Below are 24,996 nucleotides of genomic sequence, written 5' to 3' on the forward strand. Positions count from 1 at the left end.
AAAGGAAATTGCATTTTGTGTCTTGTGTAGTTTCAGCAAGGCCTTCTAATTTTTATACTCCGTTCCCATTGAAATAAAGGCATGTACTGCATTTGCCTTCCCTATTGCCTACTGAACTAGTCTGCTTGCTTTTTTGCAATTCATGCGAAACAACCTCCCAAATCCCTCTGCTGCAGCCTTTTGCAAACTTCCCCATTTAGATAATAATCATCTCTATTCTTCCTGCCAAAGTGCATAACCTCATTTCCCAATTATTTTCCATCTGTCAAGTTTTCCCTCTCAGTTGACCAGTGGCAGGAGACAGAGGGTGGTGGCAGAAAGTTGTTTCTGTGACTGGAGCCAAGTGTGCAGTGCCATAATGCAGAGATTACTGCTGGGTTGTTTACTGTTTATTCCTAATTGATGAGAATGTGGGGGCGGGGGGAATAGGGGGTTGAGGGTGATAAGGAGGTTTGTGGACTCCAAAGATTGGGTGGAAGTTGACAGTGAAGTGGAATGTCTTAGGTAATAGGTGGATACAAAAGGATTGGTCAGATAGGCGGATGAGTGGCAGTCTTCATCCTTCAATAGACCTCTCATGTCATCCTCATTACTTGATTTCCAATTATTTTTGTGTAATCTGCAAAGTGAGTGCCATCCTAGTCATTAATTTATGTTGTTAAATAATTGTGGTCCCAGCACTGATCCCTGTGGCACTCAACTAGTTTTACATTGCCATCCTGAAAATATCCCCTTAACCACAACTCTGTCTTCTATAAGTTATCCAATCCTCTGAACATGCTAACTTACAACCCCCAATACCGCGGTCTCTTATTAAGTAGCCTTATTTGTGTTATCTTTTATCAAATGCTGTTTGGAAATCCAAATATATTATCATTTACTCCTTCCACTTTATCTTCCCTGCTTGTTATCATCTCAAAGAACTATAATGCATCTGTCAGGCATGATTTCCCCTTCATGAACCCTGCTGATTCTACCTGATTATATTGTCTTTCTAAAGACTTTATAAAATTTTCCAGATGACCGACATTAGTCTAAATGGCCTATAATTACCTGCTTTTGTTTTTGTCTCCCATTTTGAATAAGGGTCTCACATTGCCATTATGCAATTCTAAGAGGGGTTAAAAAAACGATCTTAATGGATGTAAGTTTGCTCGCTGAGCTGGAAGGTTCATTTTCAGATATTTCGTCACCGTATTAGGTAACATCATCAGTGAGCCTCCGGTGAAGCTACCTAGTCGGGTGACCAAACTTCTGAAAACGAACCATCCAGCTCAGTGAGAAAACATACATCCAGATCCTCAACCTGAGTTACAAACCTTCACAAAACTCAGTAAAAATCTTAATGTTTTCTTGGAAAGGTAATAGTACCCAAGCAAGCAACATCTAATATTGTGTTTGCTTCCTGCTTCTTTATGCTGGTCGAAATCTAAATTTTAATGTGATTTTTGAAATAAAACAAATGGAAACTTTTTTTTTTGCCAGTTTGCAATGTAGTAAAAAGAAATTCAGAACAGAATGTGGCACGGTAGCACAGTGGCTAGCACTGCTGCCTCACAGTGCCAGAGACCCGGGTTCAATTCCCGGGCGACTCTCTGTGTGGAGTTTGCACATTCTCCCCGTGTCTGCGTGGGTTTCCTCCGGGTGCTCCGGTTTCCTCCCACAGTCCAAAGATGTGCCGGTCAGGTGAATTGGCCATGCTAAATTGCCCGTAGTGTTAGGTGAAGGGGTAGATGTAGGGGTGTGGGTGGGTTGCGCTTTGGCGGGGCGGTGTGGACTTGTTGGGCCGAAGGGCCTGTTTCCACACTGTAAGTAATCTAATCTAATAAAAAAAATCTAATCTAATCTAGAATACACATGGATTAAGCCCTTTCCCTTTTAAAAAAAACGAGCTAAAATCAGTAGTTGAATTGTGTTTAGAACATAAGCAAGAGCAGGAATTGGTAATACAGCCTCTCAAATGTACTCCACCATTGAATAAGATCATGACTAAACTGATTTTGACCTCTGTCTACTTTTCTGTCTGTTCCCCATAATCCCTGACTCCTGTAGTTGAAATATTTGTTTATATCAGCTTTAAATATATTCAATGATTAAACCTCGTAGGTCTTATGATGTAGAGAATTCCATATATTCAGCAAGAGATGAAATTCCTCATTTGACTTCAATGGATGATCACATATTCTGAAACCGTGTCCCTAGTTCTAGAATCTCCTACAAGGGGAAACACTTTCTCAGTGCTAATCCTGTCAAGCTCCTCAGAATCTAATGTTTCTCTAAGATCATCTCTCACTCTTTTGGAATTTAAAAGAAAATATACCTAACCTGCTTAATCTTTCCTAATCTCAGGAGCCAGCTCAGCAAATCTTCTCCATTTCCTCCTGTGCAATTAAAAACAAATCCTTAAAAAAGGTAGAGCAAATTAACTATTTATACTATGACAGTGAAATATCTTTATTTTTCCTATATGTTTGATTGTGGTCTGAAATGGGAAAAGGACTATTTAAAAGCCAAGGATTGTAGAAGAGATTGCTGCCCTTTATTAAAAATAAGTTACTAAAACCCATCTTAAGGTGTCTGCACTCCTACTTTGTTCAGTCAGTGAGAGAGGCTGCTTTCAGATAGTCTGGTGATAGAGGTTGGTAACATTTGGCTGGTAACAAGTAGCTGATAGGTTTCTGGAGTTATGTCGATGGCAAATGCCATCTACCTGTCAACAACGACATGGTTTGTTCCTGGGTATCTTAACGGCTTGTGAGATTAGATTAGATTACTTGCAGTGTGGAAACAGGCCCTTCGGCCCAACAAGTCCACACCGACCCGCCCCCACCCAGACCCATTCCCTTACATATAACCCTGCACCTAACACTACGGGCAACTTACATGGCCAATTCACCTAACCTGCACATCTTTGGACTGTGGGAGGAAACCCACGCAGACACGGGGAGAATGTGCAAACTCCACACAGTCAGTCACCTGAGGTGGGAATTGAACCCAGGTTTCTGGCACTGTGAGGCAGCAGTGCTAACCACTGTGCCACCGTGCCGCCCACTGAGTGTGAATGATATTACCAAAAGCCTTCAGATCTCTGGAAGGGAAGGCAGTGTTTCATTCTGCAGTTGGAAATGCCTGAAGAAAGTCAGTTTATTTGCCTTCACCAGTTGCTGTAAGCTTTTCCTTGTAATTAGCAAGTCAGACACTTTATAATTTATGAACAAATCATCTCTGTGCTTTAGGACAAGCCAAACAAACACAAGCGCGAGAATTCCTAGAAGCATGGTATTCCAACCAGAACTCTATCAACAAACGCATTGAATTAGACCCCATCTACCACCCCCTGAGAAAAGGAACAGGAAGTGACTTCATCACAGGAAATAACATTACAACAGAAAATGACATCACCAATCCAAACATATAAATAGAAAGCAGGAATTTTCAGCATTGTTTTGCATGAAGCCCACTGAAGCCCTTACCTAGTAAGGTAACGAAACGTCTGGAAATGAACCTGAGCAAACTTACATCCAAAACTTAAACCTGAGCTACAAATCTTCTCAACTTGCCATCTCTGTGCTTCTTGCAAGAAGGTGTAAAATACCTGGAGAAGAGAGATTGAAAAGCAGCAAGTGTTAGCAAGCAAGAGGATTATCTTAATGCACCAGTGGCCATTATCAAGTTACACACAGGTTTGGTATGCTGCCTTCAATAGTCAGTGCATTGGGAGTTGGCAGATCATGTTGTGGCCGAACAGGGTATTGGTTAGGCCACTTTTTAAGGATATTGTGGGAGAACTACCTTCCCAGATTTTTCTTTCCACCCAAAGCGCAAGTTTATGTTTTTGTCTGTATGTTTGTACGGAGTTTTATAAAAACTAAGGGGTTAGAGTTTTAACTAGTGATGTCATTTAGCAACAGTTCATTCTCATTTATCTCTATTGAGAATCTCTGTTTGCCTAAGTCAAATTGGGGAACTTGACAGATAAGTTGGGGAATCATTGAGTCTTAGAGATGTACAGCATGGAAACAGACCTTCTGGTCCAACTTATTCATCCCGACCAGATATCTTAAATATATCTCGTCCCATTTGGCCCATATCCTTCTGAACCCTTTCTATTCATATATCTATTCGGATGCCTTTTAAATATTGTAATTATATCAGCCTTCACCATTTTCTCTGGCAGCTCATTCCATACATGTACCACCCTCAGTGTGGAAAAAGTTGACCCTTAGGTCCTTTTAAATCTTTGCCCTCTAGTTTAGAACTCTCCCAACCCAGGGAATAAAAAACATGTCTATTCACCTTTTCCATTGCCCTTCATGATTTTATCTGCTTGTATAAGGACAACCCTTAACCTCTCACGCTCCAGGAAAAATAGCCTCAGTCTATTCAGCCCTTCCCTATAACTCAAACCCCCCCCAACCTTGGAAACATCCTTGTAAATCTTTTCTGAGCCGTTCTACGTTTCACAACATCCTTCGTATAGCAGGGAGACCAGAACTGCCCTCAACATTCTTAAAAGTGGTCTAACCAATTCCCTGTACAGCCACAACATGATCTCCCAACTTCTATACCCAATACACTGACCATTGAAGGCAGCATACCAAACCTTTTGTGTAACTTGATAACAGTTTTTAACTTCTGTGTTGACTGGGAAAAGCAGGTCTTAATTTCCAGTGAGCTACCTCAGTATAGAGTGACAGTTAATCTTCATTGTACTTCAGATCGCAAGTTTTGGAGCTCATGTATAACAGTGGTTCAGAGTTCAGATTCAGGGTATCACTGAATGTATGTTCTCCATTAAAGGCCATTTGAAAGGTTCTGTAGAACAGACCTTTATTCTTTGACAATATTACCAGGCTTCTGTTGTCTCTGGGCGTGTCTGTAACTTTAATTGCAGTAGCTGAACAATCACTTCAGGGAATATTAGCTTTTCGACTGAATGATCTAACTTCAGTTATGCAGTAGGTGTGCTCGGCCTGCACAGAGCACTGTTTGAGCAAGATTGTTGGTGATCTCTATCAATTCATGCTGTTCAATACAGTGTCTTTATCTAGGAATTTATTGAGAGAGAAGCGTATTTCAGTTCGAATTTACTTATTAGCTCCAAATTTTAAATATTCCAATTGCAGATTGGTGGGTAAATTGATCGCTGTACATTGGGTGAAACTGGCATGAAATGATTCTTTCTTTCTCTTACGTTTGATGCCCTTGAGGTGACAATTCAGATGTGACATGCATGGTCGCTGTGGAATCTGTGTGTATTTATGTGTAGTAAAGTTCCAGTATTTACGGGGATGCATTCTCAGCAAATGTCACAAACCTCAAGCATGCCTTATTAAAGGAATCAATTTGATCGGGCTTTTTACCATAATTATGGAAATGTAAACTTTATATAACCAATGAAGATTTTCTATTGGAGAAAATAATTCTCCTCTTTGTGAGTGAAATCCATAGGGTGGTTATTTAGCTTCTCATGGCCCCATTGACACAGAGTCATAGAGATGTACAGCATGGAAACAGACCCTTTGGTCCAACCCGTCCATGCCAACCAGAACCTTCGATATCTGTCCAGCTCTTCAACATCAGTGGCCAGTGTTGTCCATTCAGAGAACTCATCACTCCTTTATTTTCATTTCTTTCCTTTTCCTCAAGTTGAAGCTTTTCCAATTCCTTTTCAGAGTCCTGCTCAAGAATTCTCCATTAATTTCTTTCTCAAAGCTAGAACAGATTTACAAGTTACTATTAAATCATCCATTACATAACAAGTGCTAATACTTTGAGGTTTAAACTAACTGATACACCTTCAAATCACGCAGCATTAATACAATGTTATATCTGCGCGCCCACAGATCATGAAATGTGTTAGGTCTGGCTGAAAACAGGGTTATTACTGTCACTTTACTCTTGGGTGTGCCAGGATCCAACTTCACAAGTAAACTATCAAATCTCTTCTCATATCGTGATTTGGAGATGCTGGTGTTGGACTGGGGTGTACAAAGTTCAAAATCACACAACACCAGTTATAGTCCAACAGGTTTAATTGGAAGCACACTAGCTTTCGGAGCGATGCTCCGAAAGCTAGAGTGCTTCCAATTAAACCTGTTGGACTATAACCTGGTGTTGTGTGATTTTTACCTTCTCATATCGGCTATGTTTCTAGCTTCTGGAAATCACAGATAAGCAGTCATATGTGCGATACGGTGCACAGAATAGTTTGCGTAGGTAAGTGATTTTATGAATCGCACAGCTTTACTGCATCTCAAGTTAACCAGCATTTTAGTAGCATTGCTGCTGCCAATCATCCTGCTTCTTCATTATTCTCCATGTAATTCATTGATCTGTATCGCTGTATATCAATAGCTAAACCATCAAAATAATTGTATAGTTGCTGCACTGATGCTGTACTAAGGCTGGTATATCATACAGCCTAAAATCGCTCCAGAAAAGAAAATAATGTGAATGATACATTTGTTTATAATTGTCACCGTGAGGGTCTGCTATTAGAGAGAAATAGACTTGAAATTATGATGTGCAACTGTAACAGGTGAGGAGAAGACCAACCACATTAAGCTGCAGAGAAAGCAACTTCCTTCAGTTCAGAAAGGTACTTTAATAAACACTTTTGATTCACAGACTCATTCAAATTTTAGAATGGATCTTAACTGATCTAAAGAATCTTAACCAAACCTTGTATAAACTACTGAATCATCTAATTGGCTTTCAAGTTGATTCTGCTTTCAAATGAATTATAGCTACTACAACAGGAAGGTTAATGAATAACCTTTAGCTGATGTCTACATTATGGTAAAATTTAATCTTTTGTACTATTTCTGTCTTGTGCCAAATACTTATTTGAGCTGTATGTAATACTGTCAAATAGCAGGTTCACATATAGGCCTCCTGTGACTTTGAATTTGGCGAACTTTGTGAGCTATTGTCTGGGACCGTGAGAATTTATATGTTGTTGTGAACACTTGTATTAAAGCTGTGCCTATATTACTTTGATTACAGCAGAAGGTGTGCCTGAATCCAACTCCTTCTATGCAGCTAATCTATTACAGTGTTGATGGAAATTGGGAAAGCTTGTTGTTCTTGGTTTAAAAAGGGTTCTTTCTGATTGAAAACTGTGGCATGTTTGTCGAATTATTTCAGAATGCATCTGGTACTGTGGAAGTAACAGAGATAACCGGTGGTTTGCACATTTATAAATCAGATCAGGTCTGTTAGTACAAACAATGTGTGATCAGTGTGCATTAATGCAAGCTCAGATTGTTTCTGGTAAAAGCATTTGAAAGTATAAAAGTAGCAAAACATGAATAGTGTTTTGAAATAAAAGGAGCAAAAACATAAAAGCCTGATAACTAGCTATGAACACCATAATTATGTATCCTTTCCATGCACTCAACTGTTAGGTTTTATCCACTTGAGTATATATTATTGCGCTGGGCATATTGCAAATGAGGTATTACAAATTACTTTAGCTATTGCTTCTCAAATATTCTATCATTAAAAAAATTAACCTCCAAGCATTTGGATGAGGGTATGGCAGTTGATGTAGTTTACATGGATTTAAGCAAGGCCTTTGACAAGGCGCGATATGGGAAACTGATAAAGACTGTAGAATGCTGTTATTGTGACTGGAGCTCAGCGTACCACAGGAACTGGTCACTTCTGGATTCCTTACTGTTTGTGACATTTGTAAATGATGTAGATTAAAATATTGGGATGGGATGAGGAGACGATAAATAAGTTTGCGAATGACAGACTGGCTACGTGGTTGACAGTGAGGAGGATGGTGTTAGATTACAGAAGGATATCAAACACATTGATCAGATGGGCACATTGGTGGCAGGTGGAATTTAACCCTGATAAGTATGAGATGATACACTTTGGGAAAAGGAACAAGAGGAAGAAATCCTGGATGAATGGCAGAACACTGGGAAGCTCAGAAGGATCTTGGAGTGCTAGCCTACCCTGAAAGGTGGATATGCTGAATATGGTTGTTAAAACGCACATTGGGCACTTGGCTTTATTAGTTGTGACATAGGTTCTAAAAGCAGGGAAGTTGTGTTGGAGTTGTACAGAGCTTTGGTTAAGCCACAGCTAGAGCACTGCATGCAGTACTGGTCACCACACTACAGGAAGGATGCGATTTCACTGGAGGGGGCGCTTCTGCGATTCACCTGGACATTGCTTGGGATGGAGCATTTCAGCAATGAATACAGGCTGGATAAGCTAAGTGTCTAAAGTGTGGTGCTGGAAATGCACAGCAGGTTGGGCAGCATCCGAGGAGCAGGAAAATCGGCGTTTTGGGCAAAAGCCCTTCTTCAGGATTACGAGGGCATTTGAGGAACAGCTTCCTCAAACAGAAGGTGGTAATGGTCTGGAATGCACTGCCTGAGAGGGTAGTTGAAGTGGAAACCCCAATCTTTTAAAAAGCATTTGGATGAACATGTGAAGTATCCCAACATTCAAGGCTGTGGGTCAGGCGTGGGAAAAAAAGACTGGAAAAAGTAGTAGTGTACTTTTGGCAGTACAGACTTGATTGGCCAATGGGCTTCTACATTGTATGATGCTAAGCATAGGGCATGTGGTGAAAATTCAGTTTGGCAGATACTGCGTATAACAGTAAAAGATTGAAAAATAAAATGTGAGAAGTAAAAGTGTTAATTTTGTAACACCTGGAAAATAAAGATTTGTTAACTATTTTCAATATTAAAGATGTACAGCTGAATGAATTACATCAACCAGTGTCAAGCACTATAGTAATTGTATTTCTATAATTTATATTATTGACCATGCTTTAAGGTGACGAGTTCAGTTAAATTCATAACATAAATTAATGTTCAACTTTTTTTTTAATAGTCTCATTATGGTTGACTATTGTCAACTTTGACCTTATGAGTTAGTGCTCTTTGAGATGTTTTTCCTGATTCTGTTAACAGGTGGAGAAGGTGAACAAGAATGTGCTGATAATGGGGTTTTGGCTGCAACAACAACTGATCAAGTTGACTGGTGTCCCATCTGCCTCAACCACTTTGTGGACCAAGAAGTAGCTGTTCCTGAGAGCTGCTGTCACATTTTTTGCCTGAGATGCATTCTTGCTTGGGCTGAAGTAAGAAAATGTTAACCTACAATTAAATTGTATATAAATACATATTTTTAAAAGTTTATATTTGGAAGTGAATTGAAAATATCACAGCAATGAATACAATGAAGCTAATCTGATTGCATAAAATGAGTGTTGTTATAAAATTAATTGATGAATTAAATCTGTGAAATGAAACAATTGAACCAAACAAGCACCAGTGCTCAAAAAATATGCTCAGATGGAGCCATTAGTTAGATTGTTGTGGACATTGGGAGTAGGGGAGGAAGAAGTGTGAAAAAGGGAGATGTTTTCTCCAAGTTTTGACATTTTATGAGTGCTCACATTTTGTACAAGACACTGGTGATCCAACATTATGTGACTACTTGAATATAACTCATAAAGGGCCAAATCGTTTTGGGATAATAATGATATTTATGCAACGCATGCTTTATTAATTTACAAGTGACAAATCTACTATGGCTTCATGACCAGGTCAGTGGCCAGGGAATCTTGCTGCAAATTACTTGTGCCCTGACTCCTCAAAGCCTGTCCATCATCGACAAGGCTCAAGTCAGGAGTGTGGTCGAATACACTCCACTTGCTGAGGTGCGTGCAGCTCCAGTAGCACTCCAAGCTCAACACCATGCAGGATGAAGCAGCCCATGTATCACCTTCAACATTTACTCCCTTCAGCACTGACACATTGTGGCAGCAATGCAAACCACCTACGCAATGAGCTGCAACAATTCACCAAGCCTCCTTCATCAGTGTCTTCCAAGCCACAGCCTCTATCACTTAAAAGGCCAAGAGTAGCAAATAGATGGAAACTCAATCACTTGCAAATATCTATTCATTAGAGTTTAGAATGATGAAAGAGGATATGATTAAAACGCATAAAATTCTATCAGGACACATCTCACAACATCTTTCCTTCCTTTCGGAAAGATGTTGTGAAACTTGAAAGGGCTCAGAAAAGATTTACAAGGATGTTGCCAAGCTTGGAGGATTTGAGCTGTAGGGAGAGGTTGAATCGGCCAGGGCTGTTTTCCTTGGAGCGTCGAAGGCTGAGGTTTATAAAATCATGAGGGGCAGGCACGGATAGGATAAATAGACAAAGTCTTTTCCCCGGGGTGGGGGAATCAGAACTAGAGGGCATAGGTTTAGGGTGAGAGGGGAAAGATATAAAAGAGACCTAAGGGGCAACGTTTTCATACAGAGGGTGGTACGTATGTGGAATGAGCTGCCAAAGGAAGTGGTCGAGGCTAATACATTGCACCGTTTAAAAGGCATCTGGATAGGTATATGAATAGGAAGGGTTTGGAGTGATAAGGGCTGGGTGCTAGCAGGTGGGTCTAGATTGGGTTGGGACATCTGGTCAGCATGGACAAGTTGGACCGCAGGGTCTGTTGCCGTGCCGTACATCTCTATGACTCTATGCCTAGACAGGGAGGATATTTTCCCCAGCTGGGGAAGTCTAGAACCAGGTGTCACGGTCTAAGGATATTGGATAAACTATTTAGGATGAAGATGAGGAAAAGTTTCTTCATTCGTCAGATAGTCAACCTGTAGCATTCACGACTGCAGAAGCTGTGAAAGCCAAGTCACTGAATATATTCAAGCAGGAAATTTTTTTAAAGATTTTAGATGCATCAGGCAGTATGGGGAAATAAAACAAAAATATGGCACTGAGATAAAGGATCAGCCATGATTGTATTGAATGGTAGAGCAGGGTGGAAGGGCTGAATAGTCTCGTCTTGCTCCTTGGATGTTATCCATCCAAGCGCACACACCATATTGAGTTAGAAATATGTTACTGTTCCTTCACTGTCACCAAGTCAAAATCCTGAAACTCCTTTCCTAATAGTATTGCAGGTCTACTTATTATCACATTGACTATCATTGTTCAAGACATCACCATCAAGGCTCTCAACGATCTTATTGAGAGCAATTAGGAGGTGGCAGTAAATACTGGCCTAGCTAGTGATGGACACATCCAATAAGTACAATATATTTTTAAAAAATCAGAGTTTTAAGAGATGTACCTTGAGTTACAAAGCTGCAGAACCTGCTGCTGAATTTGGATTTCTATACTGTTTACTCTGCATCGATGTCTTTAATGTCTGTGTGAGTTGTACAGACCAGTATTGTATTCCCTGGAATTTGAATATTTTGGTTCAATACAGTTGAAACTGAGATTTTGGAGAAGATTTGTTGAAACTTTTAAGATATTAAGGGTAGATAGAGACTGTTTTGGCTGGTTATGGATTGTTGAACAAGGAATATACTCTAAAATTTAGGACAGTTCTTTCAGGAGTGAAGTTCTACATGCAAAAAGTCAACAAAGTTTTGAACACTCTTCCACACGTGGCAACAAATGGTCGATAAATTGTGAATTTTAAAATAAATATTTGTTAACCAAAGATATTAAGGGAAAATAAATGACAGTTAAATGGAGTTGGACCATTGATCAGCCAATATCTCATTGATTGGATGAAGGAGCTAAACGGCCTCCTGCTGCATACCAATGAGCTTGTGCATTAATAGCCCTTAAAAGCTAGACAGAAATTTGCATCTAATTATTAAGTGCAGAACCACCTATTTAACAAGCATCTTCGTTAATATAATGTCAGTCTCTGATCCAGAATTGGAACCAGTTAAAATGCTACATTTTATTCCTACATGTAATTAATTGATTGCGATTTTGAAAACACTTGTTTTCTTTCAGTGCAATCTTGCTTATCCTTTCTTTACTTCCTGTCTACCTGATTTGACTCTAATTCGCACACAATTTCACTCTCCTATGTTGTTCCCACTTCCTTTTCAGAACTTAAAAATCTTGTTGGTTAAGGTGATGCACTGTTAGTTTTTTTTCTCCATTATCATCACACTTTCAGTAATTAACAGCCCAAAGAAATTATGAAATTAATGCAGAAAAATATTTAATGCCACGCGATTCTCACTCCAGCAAAATCTGGCTCAATAGAATTTAAATGTGCAAAATTCTTAATAACAATAAAATGAAAATAAGCATTAAAAAGACAATTAATCAAAATCACACTAGAATCTAATTGGAAAATGGTTTAATATTTAAAAGGGTTAAGTTATGCAAACTACTCAATGAGGTAACTTGTTGGAAACATAGATAGAACATAGAACAATACAGCACAGAACAGGCCATTCGGCCCACGATGTTGTGCCGAACTTCTATCCTAGATTAAGCACCGATCAATGTACCTATCCAAATGCCGCTTAAAGGTCGCCAATGATTCTGACTCTACCACTCCCACGGGCAGCGCATTCCATGCCCCCACCACTCTCTGGGTAAAGAACCCACCCCTGACATCTCCCCTATACCTTCCACCCTTCACCTTAAATTTATGTCCCCTTGTAACACTCTGTTGTACCCGGGGGAAAAGTTTCTGACTGTCTACTCTATCTATTCCTCTGATCATCTTATAAACCTCTATCAAAGACAAGGTTTAACAAAGGTTTTATAGATTTAGATTAAATATTAAAAAAATCTAGGTTTTTGACCACTAGCTATGAAGTCCTAAAGGTATACAGCATGGAAACAGATCCTTTGGTCCAACTTGTCCATGCCGACCAGATACTTAAATTAATCTTGACCCATTTGCCAGCATTTGGCCCATATTCCTCTAAAACCTTTCCAGAGGCCTGGCATTCCAACCACAATGCCATAAACAAACACATAGATCTAGATACCATCTATCAACCCCCTCAGAAAACAAACAGGAAATGACATCACCACAAACCCCAGGAACTCCATCCAGGACAAACATATAAATAGAAAGCAGGAGACAACAGATTCGCTTCACTTGGAGGTCGCCACTGATGTTACCTAGCCAGATAATGAAACGTCTGGATATCAAACCTACAGCTCAGCGAGCAAACCTACACCCTAAACCTTTTTATTCATATATCCATCCAGATGCCTTTTAATTGTTGTAATTGTACCACCCTCCACCACTTGTTTTGGCAGTTCATTCCATACACGCATCACCCTCCACCTGAAAGCGTTGCCCCTTTGCTCCTTTAAAATTTTTCCCCTCTGACTTTAACGCTATGCCCCTAGCTTTGGAGTCCCCCATTCCAGGGAAGAAAGGTCCTGTCTGTTCACTGTACCCATGCCGCTCATGATTTTATAAACCTCTATAAGGTCACCCCTCAGCCTCCTGACACTCCATGGAAAATAGCCCCAGCCTATTCAGTTTCTCCCTATAGCTCAAATTCTCCAACCCTTGCAACATCCTTGTAAATCTTTTCTTAACCCTTTCAAGTTTCACAACATCCTTCCTCTGGCACAAGAGACCAGAATTGTACGCAGTATTCCAAAAGTCGCATAACCAAAGAGCTGTACAGCCACAAATGAACTCCCAACTCCTATACTCAATGCACTGACCAATAAAGGCAAGCATACCAACTGCCGCCTTCACTAATCTGTCTACCTGGAACTCCACTTTCAAGGAACTATGAAGTTGCACTCCAAGGTCTCTTTGTTCAGCGTCACTCCCCTGGACCTTGCCATTAAGTGTGTAAGTCCTGCCCTGATTTGCCTTATCAAAATGCAGCACCTCACATTTACCTAAATTAAACTCTATCTGCCACTCCTCGACCCATTGGCCCATCTGGTCAAGATCCTGTTGAACTCTGAGCTAACCTTCTTCACTGTCCACTACACCTGCTATTTTGGTGTCATCTGCAAGTTTACTAACCATACCTCCTCTGTTCACATCTAAGTTATTTATATAAGTGACGAAAAGTAGTGGACCCAGCACTGATCCTTGTGGCACACCGCTGGTCACAGGCCTCCAGTCTGAAAAACAGCGTTCCACCACCACCCTCTGTTTTTTACTTTTGAGCCAGTTCTGTATCCAAGTGGCTGGCTCTCCCTGTATTCCATGCTAACCAGTTTAAAACAAAACTCTGCATTAATTTACATGAGGGTCATTTGGAAAGATGCATCAAAGTGATGGTAGAATTATTTTCATTATGTGTAACAAAATAATTTTTAAAAAGCTAATAGAATTTTGGGATTACGTTTGCAGAACCATTGTAAAGTTGTAAAACAACGCTAAGCTTTCATACTGCTGTATTTAGAGTACATTTAAAGTTATGTGCAGTTTTCATCACTAAATAAAAAACACACATATTGGAAAGAGAGCAGAAATAGTATCAAGACTGGTCAAGTGTAAATGGAGATGAAATATAAGCAAATAATAGCGATATTTGATCTTTGCATCCTTGGTTTTGGAGGGGTAATAAGAAGGGAGATTTAACGATATGCAAATAATATATTAATTGACATGGTCAAGACAAATACAAAATGTTTATTTTAAGCAGGTCAGGAGGGTGAGATTTGAAAATATAAATGAGTGTAAAGTAATTTTCAAACTAAATAGTTACACATTTAGTTCATCAGGTTATTCTGGGATTATATGCCAAGCATGATTAAGTGAAAAAATATTTAACAGTATTTTGGTGCAAGCTGCCCTGTTTTGAAGAGTGTGGCCCTCTTTCTCCGGTCCTAGGTTTCTGCTCAAGCTCGTCAACATATCATTAAACAAAAAATTGCCCAGAATAGCATTTTAAAATATGATATTAAAAATGCATTGCTTTGAAAAATATTCCTTTATTTAAGAATGTTAATTTCGGTAAGTTTGGCTACTAAAGCTGAAAATTGATTTATCACAAAAAAAAGCTTTAAAAGCAACTGAAGTTCATTTCCTGTGAGAGTGCGATTTTAAATTACTGAAAATTACTTTAAAAAATATACCAAATTCTCCTCCAGTTAAACTGGAATACATTAGTGAGTTCCTTATTAAGTTTAAAAATCAACTTAGTCATAGCCTTTCAAGATGTATTAACCTTAACCTATGCTGGTAGTGTCCTTTTGTTCAAAAGTTCCAGGTTATATTTTTGGAACCTCTTTGAAGGCCTGCAAATTAATAAAATTAGCAGAAACTCCCAATTGTGATAAATGTTCCATGGGGTCGTGGGTATAGTCTGCTTCTATCATGGAGTTTTTAAAACTAGCACACAAGACTGCAGAAACTCAAGTTGAGCTTGTGTTTGAAACTTTATAATCTTTAGCATTTGGATGTTATTATTGAGGGAATTCATTTTGTTAGAAAGATGAGTTGATGGTTGAGGTCTTAGTTATTTGTCTAATGGATTTTTTCAAAGTTTTCCTATGAAAGTTAAATAATCTGCAATTCTTAGTTTTATTTTGAGAGTAATCCTTCTGAGGCAAGTGAAATAAGACTCATTATTGAGAAAAGGCCCAAGAAGCATTTAGAATTTAAGCATGAACTTATTTTTGTTACATATATTTAACTAGTGTGCACTATATTTGCAACATTAATAAAGGACTTTTCCCAGACGTGTTATTACCGAGAGCTGAAGTGGCTTGCATGTTACCTTATAGTCTTGCTGTATTCCTACCAAATGTGTCCTGTTTTGATAAAGGGAGAAAGGTGCAGTTTATGGACTATAAATCAGGAAATATTTGCTTTGCCTCGTAGAATATTTTGACAGGCTACCCAGTGCCTCAAGATCTAAACTACTCGCTTTTGTTTTTCATGTCTGAAGTATTAATTTATTCGATTCACAAAGTGAAGTGAGCAATGCTGGACATTGGCAACTCTTTTGCTTTTGTCTATGTTATGAATTAAATCTCTTAAGGGAAATTATGTTTGTGTAAAAGTGCTGGCAATGTTGGGTGCCACAGAATATTCTATGTGCTGATATTTCCTGATTTATAGTATTTGTACCACTGATGTCTACTCTTTACCCCAGGGGTTCTGGCTGAGAGATTGGCAGGGACACTGGGGTGAAGGAAGGAGGTCAGTTAAGTTCCAGTGTGAAAACTGAAATGTCTTGGTGAATAATGCTGGACAGAAATTCAGCAGGTAAGCTTTTTCAGCCTTTTCTTTGGCATCCCAATTGTGGGTTGGCTGTGGAGCATAAATGCATTTTTATTTATGGATCAGCTAAAATTTCTGTGCATTTCTAATACAATGTATGGATGAAAATCCAATGCTCAGAGTAAAAGTTGATCAAGTTTTCTTTTTAAACGCAAATTGTAACAGAAATCCTTCAAATTGTGCCAAAAATCTCGGGACAATCTTTACAACAGTGAGAAAAATGAGATGTTTGTATTTGTCACACTTATTTTCACCAGTGCCAGCCAACAGGTTTGCATTGAATTACAGTGATGCACAAATTCCAATTCTTATATTTACAAGTCATAACTTGCATGAACGTACAATAAATTTTGCTGTGTTTCCTATTTGAGTGTGACAATTTGGTCTGTACTGGGATTATATCTTAGAAAAGCTAAAAGGAAAAAGAACATTGGAATGCCATTTCTTTCTTAAAAATGGCATTTTGTCCGATATCTTCAGCCTGCGCCTTAAAAATCACATGTTTTCTTTCTGTGAAAAGATTGGGATAGTCCTATTTTATTTCAGCTGATAACTCTGATGTGATCCAAATTCTCAAAGTGAGTGAATGAGGAGTGGAATTCCAACACTTGCCATGTATGTTGCCAGTCCCTGAATTTTGATGCCATTTTGTTTCTGTCATTCATTACCAGCTTCTGTTAACAAATGTTGTTACATATGATCTGGAAGGCATACTTCTTTCTAGGTGCCATTGTTATAAAGGTGCACACTGGAGATAATTATTAGTTATGCTGCTTGTTGTGTCAGCTTCTTGGATGTAATGTTGCCTTTTGTTAATCGAGTGATATGATGCCTCAGAATTGTTGAATACTGCTACATGTGTTTGCAAATTCATAATTGATCAACTATTATCCTTAATAAATATAGTTTGGATTGAATTGAAGACTTGCTGATCAACGTGGGAACAATATTCTTATTCTGATTGTTGAATTCAGTAAATTGAGTCTTCTCGCCAAACCTCTGCAGTAAACTATTCAAGTACATTGTGAAACTAGACTTCTCATTCTCAGCAAATATCAACCATTGGAAGAACTTCAAGCAGAATTGATCAAACCTGCCCATACACATCCAAAAGGACAGTATTCCTAGCAGTGAGTTATATTCCAGAAACATTAACTTTTTTTTCTATTTTCATCTATCCCTGACCACCAAAAATGGATTACTATTTAACTTCTTATTGCTTGTAGGAACTTGTACATAAAGTAATTACTGCTTTCACCTAGATTAATTCATCTCCAGGAGTTGCTTTTGAGAAGTTTTTTGGCAACCATAGTCTTTGTATGAACACAAGGTGATAGGTGAGAGGTGCAGAGAAAATGTGAAGAATAGCATTTGCCTGCAGTGAGTGGCAATGACTTGGAATTCATTGCCTACGAGGTTGATGGAAGTGGAGACAATCAGATTTCAGAAGGAAATTTGAAATGTACTAGAGGGGACTAAACTTGCAGGGCTGTAGGGGGTGGAGTTGTGGAATAGGATTGACTTGATTATTGGACAGAGATCTGTCATGGACTTGATGGGCCTGCTGGCCACCTCTGTGGCAGAATGACTCTGCAATAAGTTCACATCATTTTCTTTTTTACATCTCTTTTCCCCTTTCCTATCCTTTTCATGAGAACAAACACAAGAATTAGGAAAAGGAGAAGACCATAGACTCATCAAGCATTCTATGGGAAATGTCGACGTTCGAGTGGCACAACTTGGAGTTCAGAGTTTGCCTCACTCCATGACATGGTTTGGGCAATTGCAGTGAAGACTTAGCAACCAGTGAATGAATAATGTAATTTGTTGGATGTAATAATTAGTATTTTCAATAAAAAATGAGTAACTCAGAAATTAAACAAAATTGTACCTGTTTTCACAGAAAAGAAACTGCTGCCCAATAGACCGTAAGCCTTTCAGTCTGGTTTACAAACGAGTCAACATAAAGAGTAATGTAAAGGTATGTAATTAATAGTTTTTATTAGTTTAATTAGCTTAATGTATACAGGTTAAATATAAAATAAATAAGACATAAGACAATTCAGATGAATAGCTATTGAAATACGGCGCAAGGGTTTATTGGGTTGTACTTTATGTTCCCTGAGCAGTTTGGAAGGCCGGTTAGGGGGTCAGCTTAAAATTCAGCTAGTAGACTGTCCACATACTGGCCCTAAAGGAACCAGCTCCGTATCACACTGATACCTTCAGTCCACCATTCTCCCCCTATCATCCCCTGATCTGTACTTCCATGTCAGTGCAGGCTCCTCAACATTGCAGGCTGCTTATAGTCTCAGCAGTGACCCATCCGGTGGGACCTCCAATTTAGGAAGAGATGGAAGGTTCACTATGAAGGAATAAACGGTGCTCACAGCATTAAGTTGCTGCTGAACAGCTGTCAGGATTATGGGTGACCCCTACTTCTGACATTTTGGTCCAGGGTGCTGGGGACTATAGTGCCGCATAAAATACAGCACATTGCCCTCAAACTCTGGAATATGAAAACAAATAAGCCTATTATAATATAGTGTCACTTTCTCTGCTGTTTTTGTGCATTTCAGATTCCCATCAAGCAGAGCTTCAGTAAAAATTCACAAGAACAGCAGCCATGCAGCAATGAAGAGCATTGTCACAGTATCGCAGGGTGGGTACTGCCAAAAAATAAATGTTGTGTTGAACTTATACATAACCTTTCTTGAAGGTTATCATAGAATAGTGCGGAAACAGCCCATTTGGCCTAACAAGCCCACACCAACCCTCTGAAGAGTATTCCACACAGACCCATTCCCCTACCCTACTACTCTGCATTTCACAGACCCATTCCCCTACCCTACTACTCTGCATTTCCCCTGATTAAAGCATCTTGACTACACATCCTTGAACACTATGGGCAATTTAGCATGGCCAGTTCCCCTAACCTGCACATCTTTGGACTGTGGGCGGAAACCAGAGCACCTGGAAGAAACCCATGCAGACATGGGGAGATTGTGCAAACCCTTCCCAGACAGTCGCCTGAGACTGGAATTGAACCCGGGTCCCTGGCGCTCAGAGGCACTGAGGGCTAACCACTGAGTCATGGTGCCTGATGTGGTTTAGGATGTTATCAAAGTTGAGGAACACAACAACTTCCTTGTCATTGTTAAAATAGTAAAATCTTCAATGGACACTAGGTTTTATTAGTGTCTAGATATTCATCGAACATTTTTCTTGTGTTGATGTGATTGTACTTTGTAGATATTGTAATGTGTATTTGCAAATTTTAACTGTTTCTTCAGATAACATTTTTTGGGTCTTCTGTAACCTTTGATAACGATACCGTTTCAGTTTGTTCATAGTGTGTGAAGTGTACTAAACGAGGGTTTTCCCTAATGTCCTCACACACTTAACTTTGTAAAAGACCAGGGTAATGTTTTCATTCTTGTCACTTTGCGTGGCACTGTTTGTAACATAATCAGATTCCAAAAACAGTAATTTACCACTTATTTGTCACATGGGAAGTAGGAGATGTCAGTTTCTGAATCTGCTGATTGCATGAGATATGCTCATGGTGACCAGGAGAACTTAACTTGATTTGTCACAGCACAAGATGAGCGTGTGTTTTAGAATCCAGTGGTGCAAACCAAAGGTTTCCATTTGAATCTGGGAATTCTCACTCTGAGTACATAAGAGAAGCTTCAGGTCAGTCTTGAACTAACTTTAATAAGGCAGTGGATCCCTTATTCCCTTCCAATTACTAATACTGTAATGTCCCCATCATCTATATCCCAAGCATCCAGAATTCCTGTTTTGAATCTCTAATACCAGTGCATGATAATTCTGAATGTTTGGGATCCAGGTAACAGGGACTTCAGTCAACTTTCTACATTGCTGATAACCCACTGAAATAAAGCAGTCAGCCACTGTTCATCTAACAGTTAATATTACGGGAGTTAGTGCTTCTTTTAAAACATGGAATACTGTGTCCAGTTCTGGTTGCACAGTTATAGGAGGGATATTATCAAGCAGGAGAAGGTTCAGAGGAGATTTAGCAGAATGTTGCCAGATATGGAAGGTTTCAGTTATGAAGAAAGGCTGGATGGGCTGGGACTTTTTTTACTGGAGCATAGGAGGTTGAGAGGCGATCTGATAGAAGTTTTTAAAATAATGAGAGGAATTGATAGTTAGTGATAGTTGTCTTTTTTCCTAGGGTGGGGGATTTCAAGACGTGGGGCATTTTTAAGGTGAGAGGAGAGAGATTTTAAAAAGGCATGAGAGGCAACATTTTACACAGAGGACGGTTCGTGTGTGGAATGAACTTCCTGAGAAAGTGATGGAAATGGGTACAATTAAAACATTTAAAAGACATTTGGATAGATACTGAAAGGATCATGAATAGGAAAGGTTTGGAGGGATATGGGCAAGGAACAAGCAAACAAATTTAGTTTGAGATTATGGTTAGACCGAAGGGTCTGTTTCCATGCTGTATGACTCTGTGTATTGTACCAGTGGGCAAAGGGACAGACCTAAGGGCTGGCTAGATTGTTTCCATATTTGAGTGAGATTACAAAGCCACACAGGAAGCTCTGTTTCGTGTCGGGATGCAGGACCACTGCTTGTTTCACATGAGTACCTGTTTATGCATATAATTATGTCGGAGCTCTTGCTTGTTGAACTTATCAAGTAAAGTTGATTACCAGTTTTCTAAAGTTAGATGTACTGCGAACATTTGTGACAAAGTTTCTGGTGACTTAAGGATTACTCTGAATTCCTATGTGCTCTGGGAACTGGTCAGATTGGGAAGTCTTAGTGGTATTTGTATGGTCAGGCCATTGTGAACTAACTTAGGTTCAGTTTGCTTGAAAACTTTAGTCCACTGCATTAGTGAGGTGACAATGATTCCATACTAATGGTATCTTCAAAGAATGTCCACCTTGAGTAATTCTGGGTTTGTTTTCTGGTCTGCTACATAGCATTGCTTATTCTGTACTAACAGAAAGCATTTTAAGCAGGCTCTGCAACTGTAATGATTACATTGTAAAGCAATTTTTCAGAAGCAGTTACTTGATTTCATGAGCACAAGTTCATAACATAGTTAATGAGAATTTCTATAGTTGTGTTTATAAAAATAACTGCTCTAGGTTATGTGCTCTGCTGTGGTCAAACTGCATCAACCATTCTTTACACTTGTGCTTGGTGAAAGTGAGGACGGCAGACGCTGGAGATTAGAGTCACGAATGTGGTGCTGGAAAAGCACACCAGGTCAGGCAGCATCCGAGGAGTAGGAGAGTCGGTGTTCTGAGCAAAAGCTCTTCATCAGGGATGCTCCTCGGATGCTGCCTGATTTGCTATGCTTTTCCAGCACTACATTCATTACTTTACACTTGTGCTTTGTCCACAGACGTACTGTCAGATTTTGCATTGGGAATTACTGCAATTATAGAACCATTTCAAAGAACAATACAGCACAGGAACAGGCCCTTCAGTCCTCCAAGGCTGCGCCCACCACATTTTGCCCTTCCATACTAAGACTGTCATATCTTATAAGGATCTCGACAGGGGATCTGGGACCTGTGTGAGCAGGACAAAGAACTGAATCTTACTCAATCAGATTGAAATATTATTAATATACTGAACAAGTCAAAATATTTAAGTCCATGTCAAGTGAGTTAAAGAAAACACTGCAGTGGGAAGATAGGTATTGCGTAGAGGAATGATGTAGAATTTGTTTTTGTTTGAAATGAATGAAACTTAGTTTTCTATTTCAATTAGATTATTTGGCTAAAATGAATAATTCTCGCATCATTAAATAGTTTGACTGGAATTAATTTTTTTCTGTTGAAGTTATTGAGAAATTTTGCATTATTCCATGTGTTTCTGTGCTTGATCTCTCAGCAAGAGCCAGTATAACACAGCTTCTGGGGTGTCAGCAACTTCTTAATTTAATGTTAACTGTGTGTCTGTAGTTTTCAGGATTTCCAGTGTGGTTGAGCCTTTAACAACTATGTGCACTGGTAACCTCACCATCATTTCTGAGCAAAATACAGCTCATTACCTTTTCAGATAATAAGGATCTTTCAAATAATTGTACTACTTAAAATTTCTTTTGCAAATTACAGAGGAAACGTTGCCTTCAATGATGGGTTTTGCACATGCTTAAAGGAAAAGTGTGAAAGTAAGTAAGAAATGAACTTTGTATTGATATATTTCTCTGGAGCATTGGAGGCTGAAGGGTGACCTTATAGAGGTTTATAAAATCATGAGGGGCGTGGATAGGGTGAATAGCCGAGGTCTTTTCGCCAGGCTAAGACAGTCCTCTGTTCTTGGGCCTCAGCTCTTTGTAGTTTTGCATGAAAAAGTTGGCCTTTAGATCTCTTAAATCTTTCCCCTCTCACAATAGAACATAGAAAAGTATAGCACAGAACAGGCCCTTCGCCCCACGATGTTGTGCCGAGCATTAATCATAGAGTCATAGAGATGTACAGTATGGAAACAGACCCTGCTAATGTAAAATAAAATAACCTAACCTACGCACCCCTCAATTCACTGCTGTCATGTGTATGTCCAGCAGTCGCTTAAATGTCCCTAATGTCTCTGCTTCCACCACCACTGCTGGCAACACATTCCATGCATTCACAACTCTTTGCGTAAAGAACCTACCTCTAACGTCTCCTCGATACTTTCCTCCTAATATCTTCAAACTATGACCCCTCGTGCCAATCAATCCTGCCCCGGGGAAAGGTCTCTGGCTATGACTCTCATTACCTTGTATACCTCGATCAGGTCTCCTCTCTTCCTCCTTCGCTCCAGAGAGTAAAGTCCGAGCTTAGTCAACCTCCCTTCATAAGGCAAGCCCTCCAGTCCAGGCAGCATCCTAGTAAATCATCTTTGCACCCTCTCCAAAGCCTCTGTATCTCTCCTATAGTAGGGTGACCAGAACTGGATACAATATTCCAAGTGTGGTCTCACCAGGGACTTGTAGAGCTGTAGCAAAACCTCACGGCTCTTAAACTCGATCCCCCGTTAATGAAAGCCAAAACACCATATGCTTTCTTAACAACCCTACCAACTTGGGTGGCAACTTTGAGGGATCTATGTACATGAACACCAAGATCCCTCTGTTCCTCCACACTGCCAAGAATCTTATCTTTAATCCTATATTCAGCATTCAAGTTCGACCTTCCAAGATGCATCATCGCACATTTATCCACAATGAACTCCTGCCATTTCTCAGCCCAGCTCTGCATCCTGTCTATGTCGCACTGCAGCCTGCAATAGCCCTCGATACTATCAATGGCACCTTTGTGTCATCTGCATATTTACTAACCCACCCTCAACCTCCTCATCCAAGTCATTTATAAAAACTACAAAGAGCTGAGGCCCAAGAACAGAGGACTGTCTTAGCCTGGCGAAAAGACCTCGGCTATGTGTGGAATGAGCTAATATTTAAAAGGCATTTGGTTGGATATATGAATAAGAAGGGGTTGGAGGGATATGGGTCAAATGTTAGCAAACGGGACTAGACTGGTTTGGGATAACTGACCGGAATGGACAAGAAGGGTCTGTTTCCGTGCTCTATACCTCTATGATATCTTAAATTGGAAGAACATCAGCATGCTTGGAAAAGGTAAAAGCTTTTTTTTATTCTTCAGAAAAGATTTGAAGTTGTTACTTCAGATTTGACTGCATATATTTCAAAAATGTGAAATTCCAAAGAGAGGAACAGGCTTTCAACTCATTATCTTTGTCCTGTCCTGAATCCATGTATATTTATCCTTTCATTTACTTCCTTGCAATATTTGTTATATACAAATCTAGTTCTGAAAACAGCCAAAAGCCAAAAACACTGTCCTACAATACTTTCTGAGTAAACATTTGCTCCCTTCATTTTCTGTTTAGTCAGTCAATCAATGGCAAGGTGGTATTCAGAGTAGGTGGTGATTGAAGTTTCTCTTTCCTTCAGGATGCTGTGCTGCTTGGCAACAAACAGACTTTTGTGAAATACAAAGCATATTTGTCACGGGCTGTGACAAAAGGAATAGGACTTCCAAGAAGAATAAAAATAAGGTTGGTTGAATGAATGTGTAATACTCATTAAATCTGCACCATGGTAGACAATGGTATATTAACATGAATATTGAACCTAAGGCCTTAAAATGCTGAAGTATGCCATTCAGCCCATCGGGTCTGTTCTGCCATTCCCTTAGACTATGACTGACCTGATAATTCTCAACTCTACTTCCCTGACTTTTCCCCACAACCCTCAAATCCCTTACTGATTAAAAGTCTATCTAATCTCAGTCTTGAATATAATTAATGACCCAGTCTCAACAGCCCTCTGTGGTCAAGAATTCCGCCAAATCACTACTCTGAGTGAAGAAGCTCTCCCTCCTCATCATTTAAGGACTTTGCTAAGTAACAAGTATTTTGTAAACCATTATTTCAATTACATACCATATGCCTTTTTTTTTTACTGAGGTAGCATGTTAAACGATTTTGACCCAATGTTTTCCTTCTGAATTTAAACAGTGCATCTTTTATGGTCTGGAAAATTTGATCTTTGGGTCCTTTTATCATAGCATTTACTTCAGCCTTAAAATGGATTTTACAACTAAGAAAAATGCCCAGAGTCGTCCTTTTGGTCCTTTCAATTCCACCTTCCCAGATCTCTTGCTACCTATATCAGTTGATCCTTATCTCAAATATGTTCAGTAATCAAGCATTCTCACCTCCTCAGGTTGGAAAGTTCCAAAGACAACTAGTTTTTTGAATGAAGAAGGTTCCCCTTTTTTCTAAATAGCAGATTCTTTTTTCTGAAACTGGGATCCCATCTTCTTTATTCCCCATTCGGAGAAAACGTTTTCTTATCTAACCATAAGAATTTTAAGTATTTCAACTCATACGAATGAGGAGTGGGAGTAGGCAATTCAGGCCTTTGAGCCCATTCCACCGTTTAGCATGATCATGGCT

General features: G+C 39.4%; 1 protein-coding gene across 3 annotated transcripts in view; it reads left to right on the forward strand.

Annotated features, from left to right (window-relative positions):
* Nucleotides 1–24,996, forward strand: part of scaf11 (SR-related CTD-associated factor 11) — a 78,746-nt gene that overhangs the window by 21,909 nt on the left and 31,841 nt on the right. For all 3 annotated transcript variants that reach the window (XM_072551949.1, XM_072551948.1, XM_072551950.1), the window contains exons 3-7: nucleotides 8,943–9,112; nucleotides 17,936–18,013; nucleotides 18,612–18,694; nucleotides 22,146–22,201; nucleotides 23,990–24,093. In XM_072551949.1, the coding sequence (XP_072408050.1) occupies nucleotides 8,943–9,112; nucleotides 17,936–18,013; nucleotides 18,612–18,694; nucleotides 22,146–22,201; nucleotides 23,990–24,093 (491 nt within the window). The remainder of the gene's footprint in view (nucleotides 1–8,942; nucleotides 9,113–17,935; nucleotides 18,014–18,611; nucleotides 18,695–22,145; nucleotides 22,202–23,989; nucleotides 24,094–24,996) is intronic.

The sequence above is a fragment of the Chiloscyllium punctatum genome, chromosome 32 (genome assembly GCF_047496795.1).
Source record: "Chiloscyllium punctatum isolate Juve2018m chromosome 32, sChiPun1.3, whole genome shotgun sequence".
Taxonomy (NCBI): domain Eukaryota; kingdom Metazoa; phylum Chordata; class Chondrichthyes; order Orectolobiformes; family Hemiscylliidae; genus Chiloscyllium; species Chiloscyllium punctatum.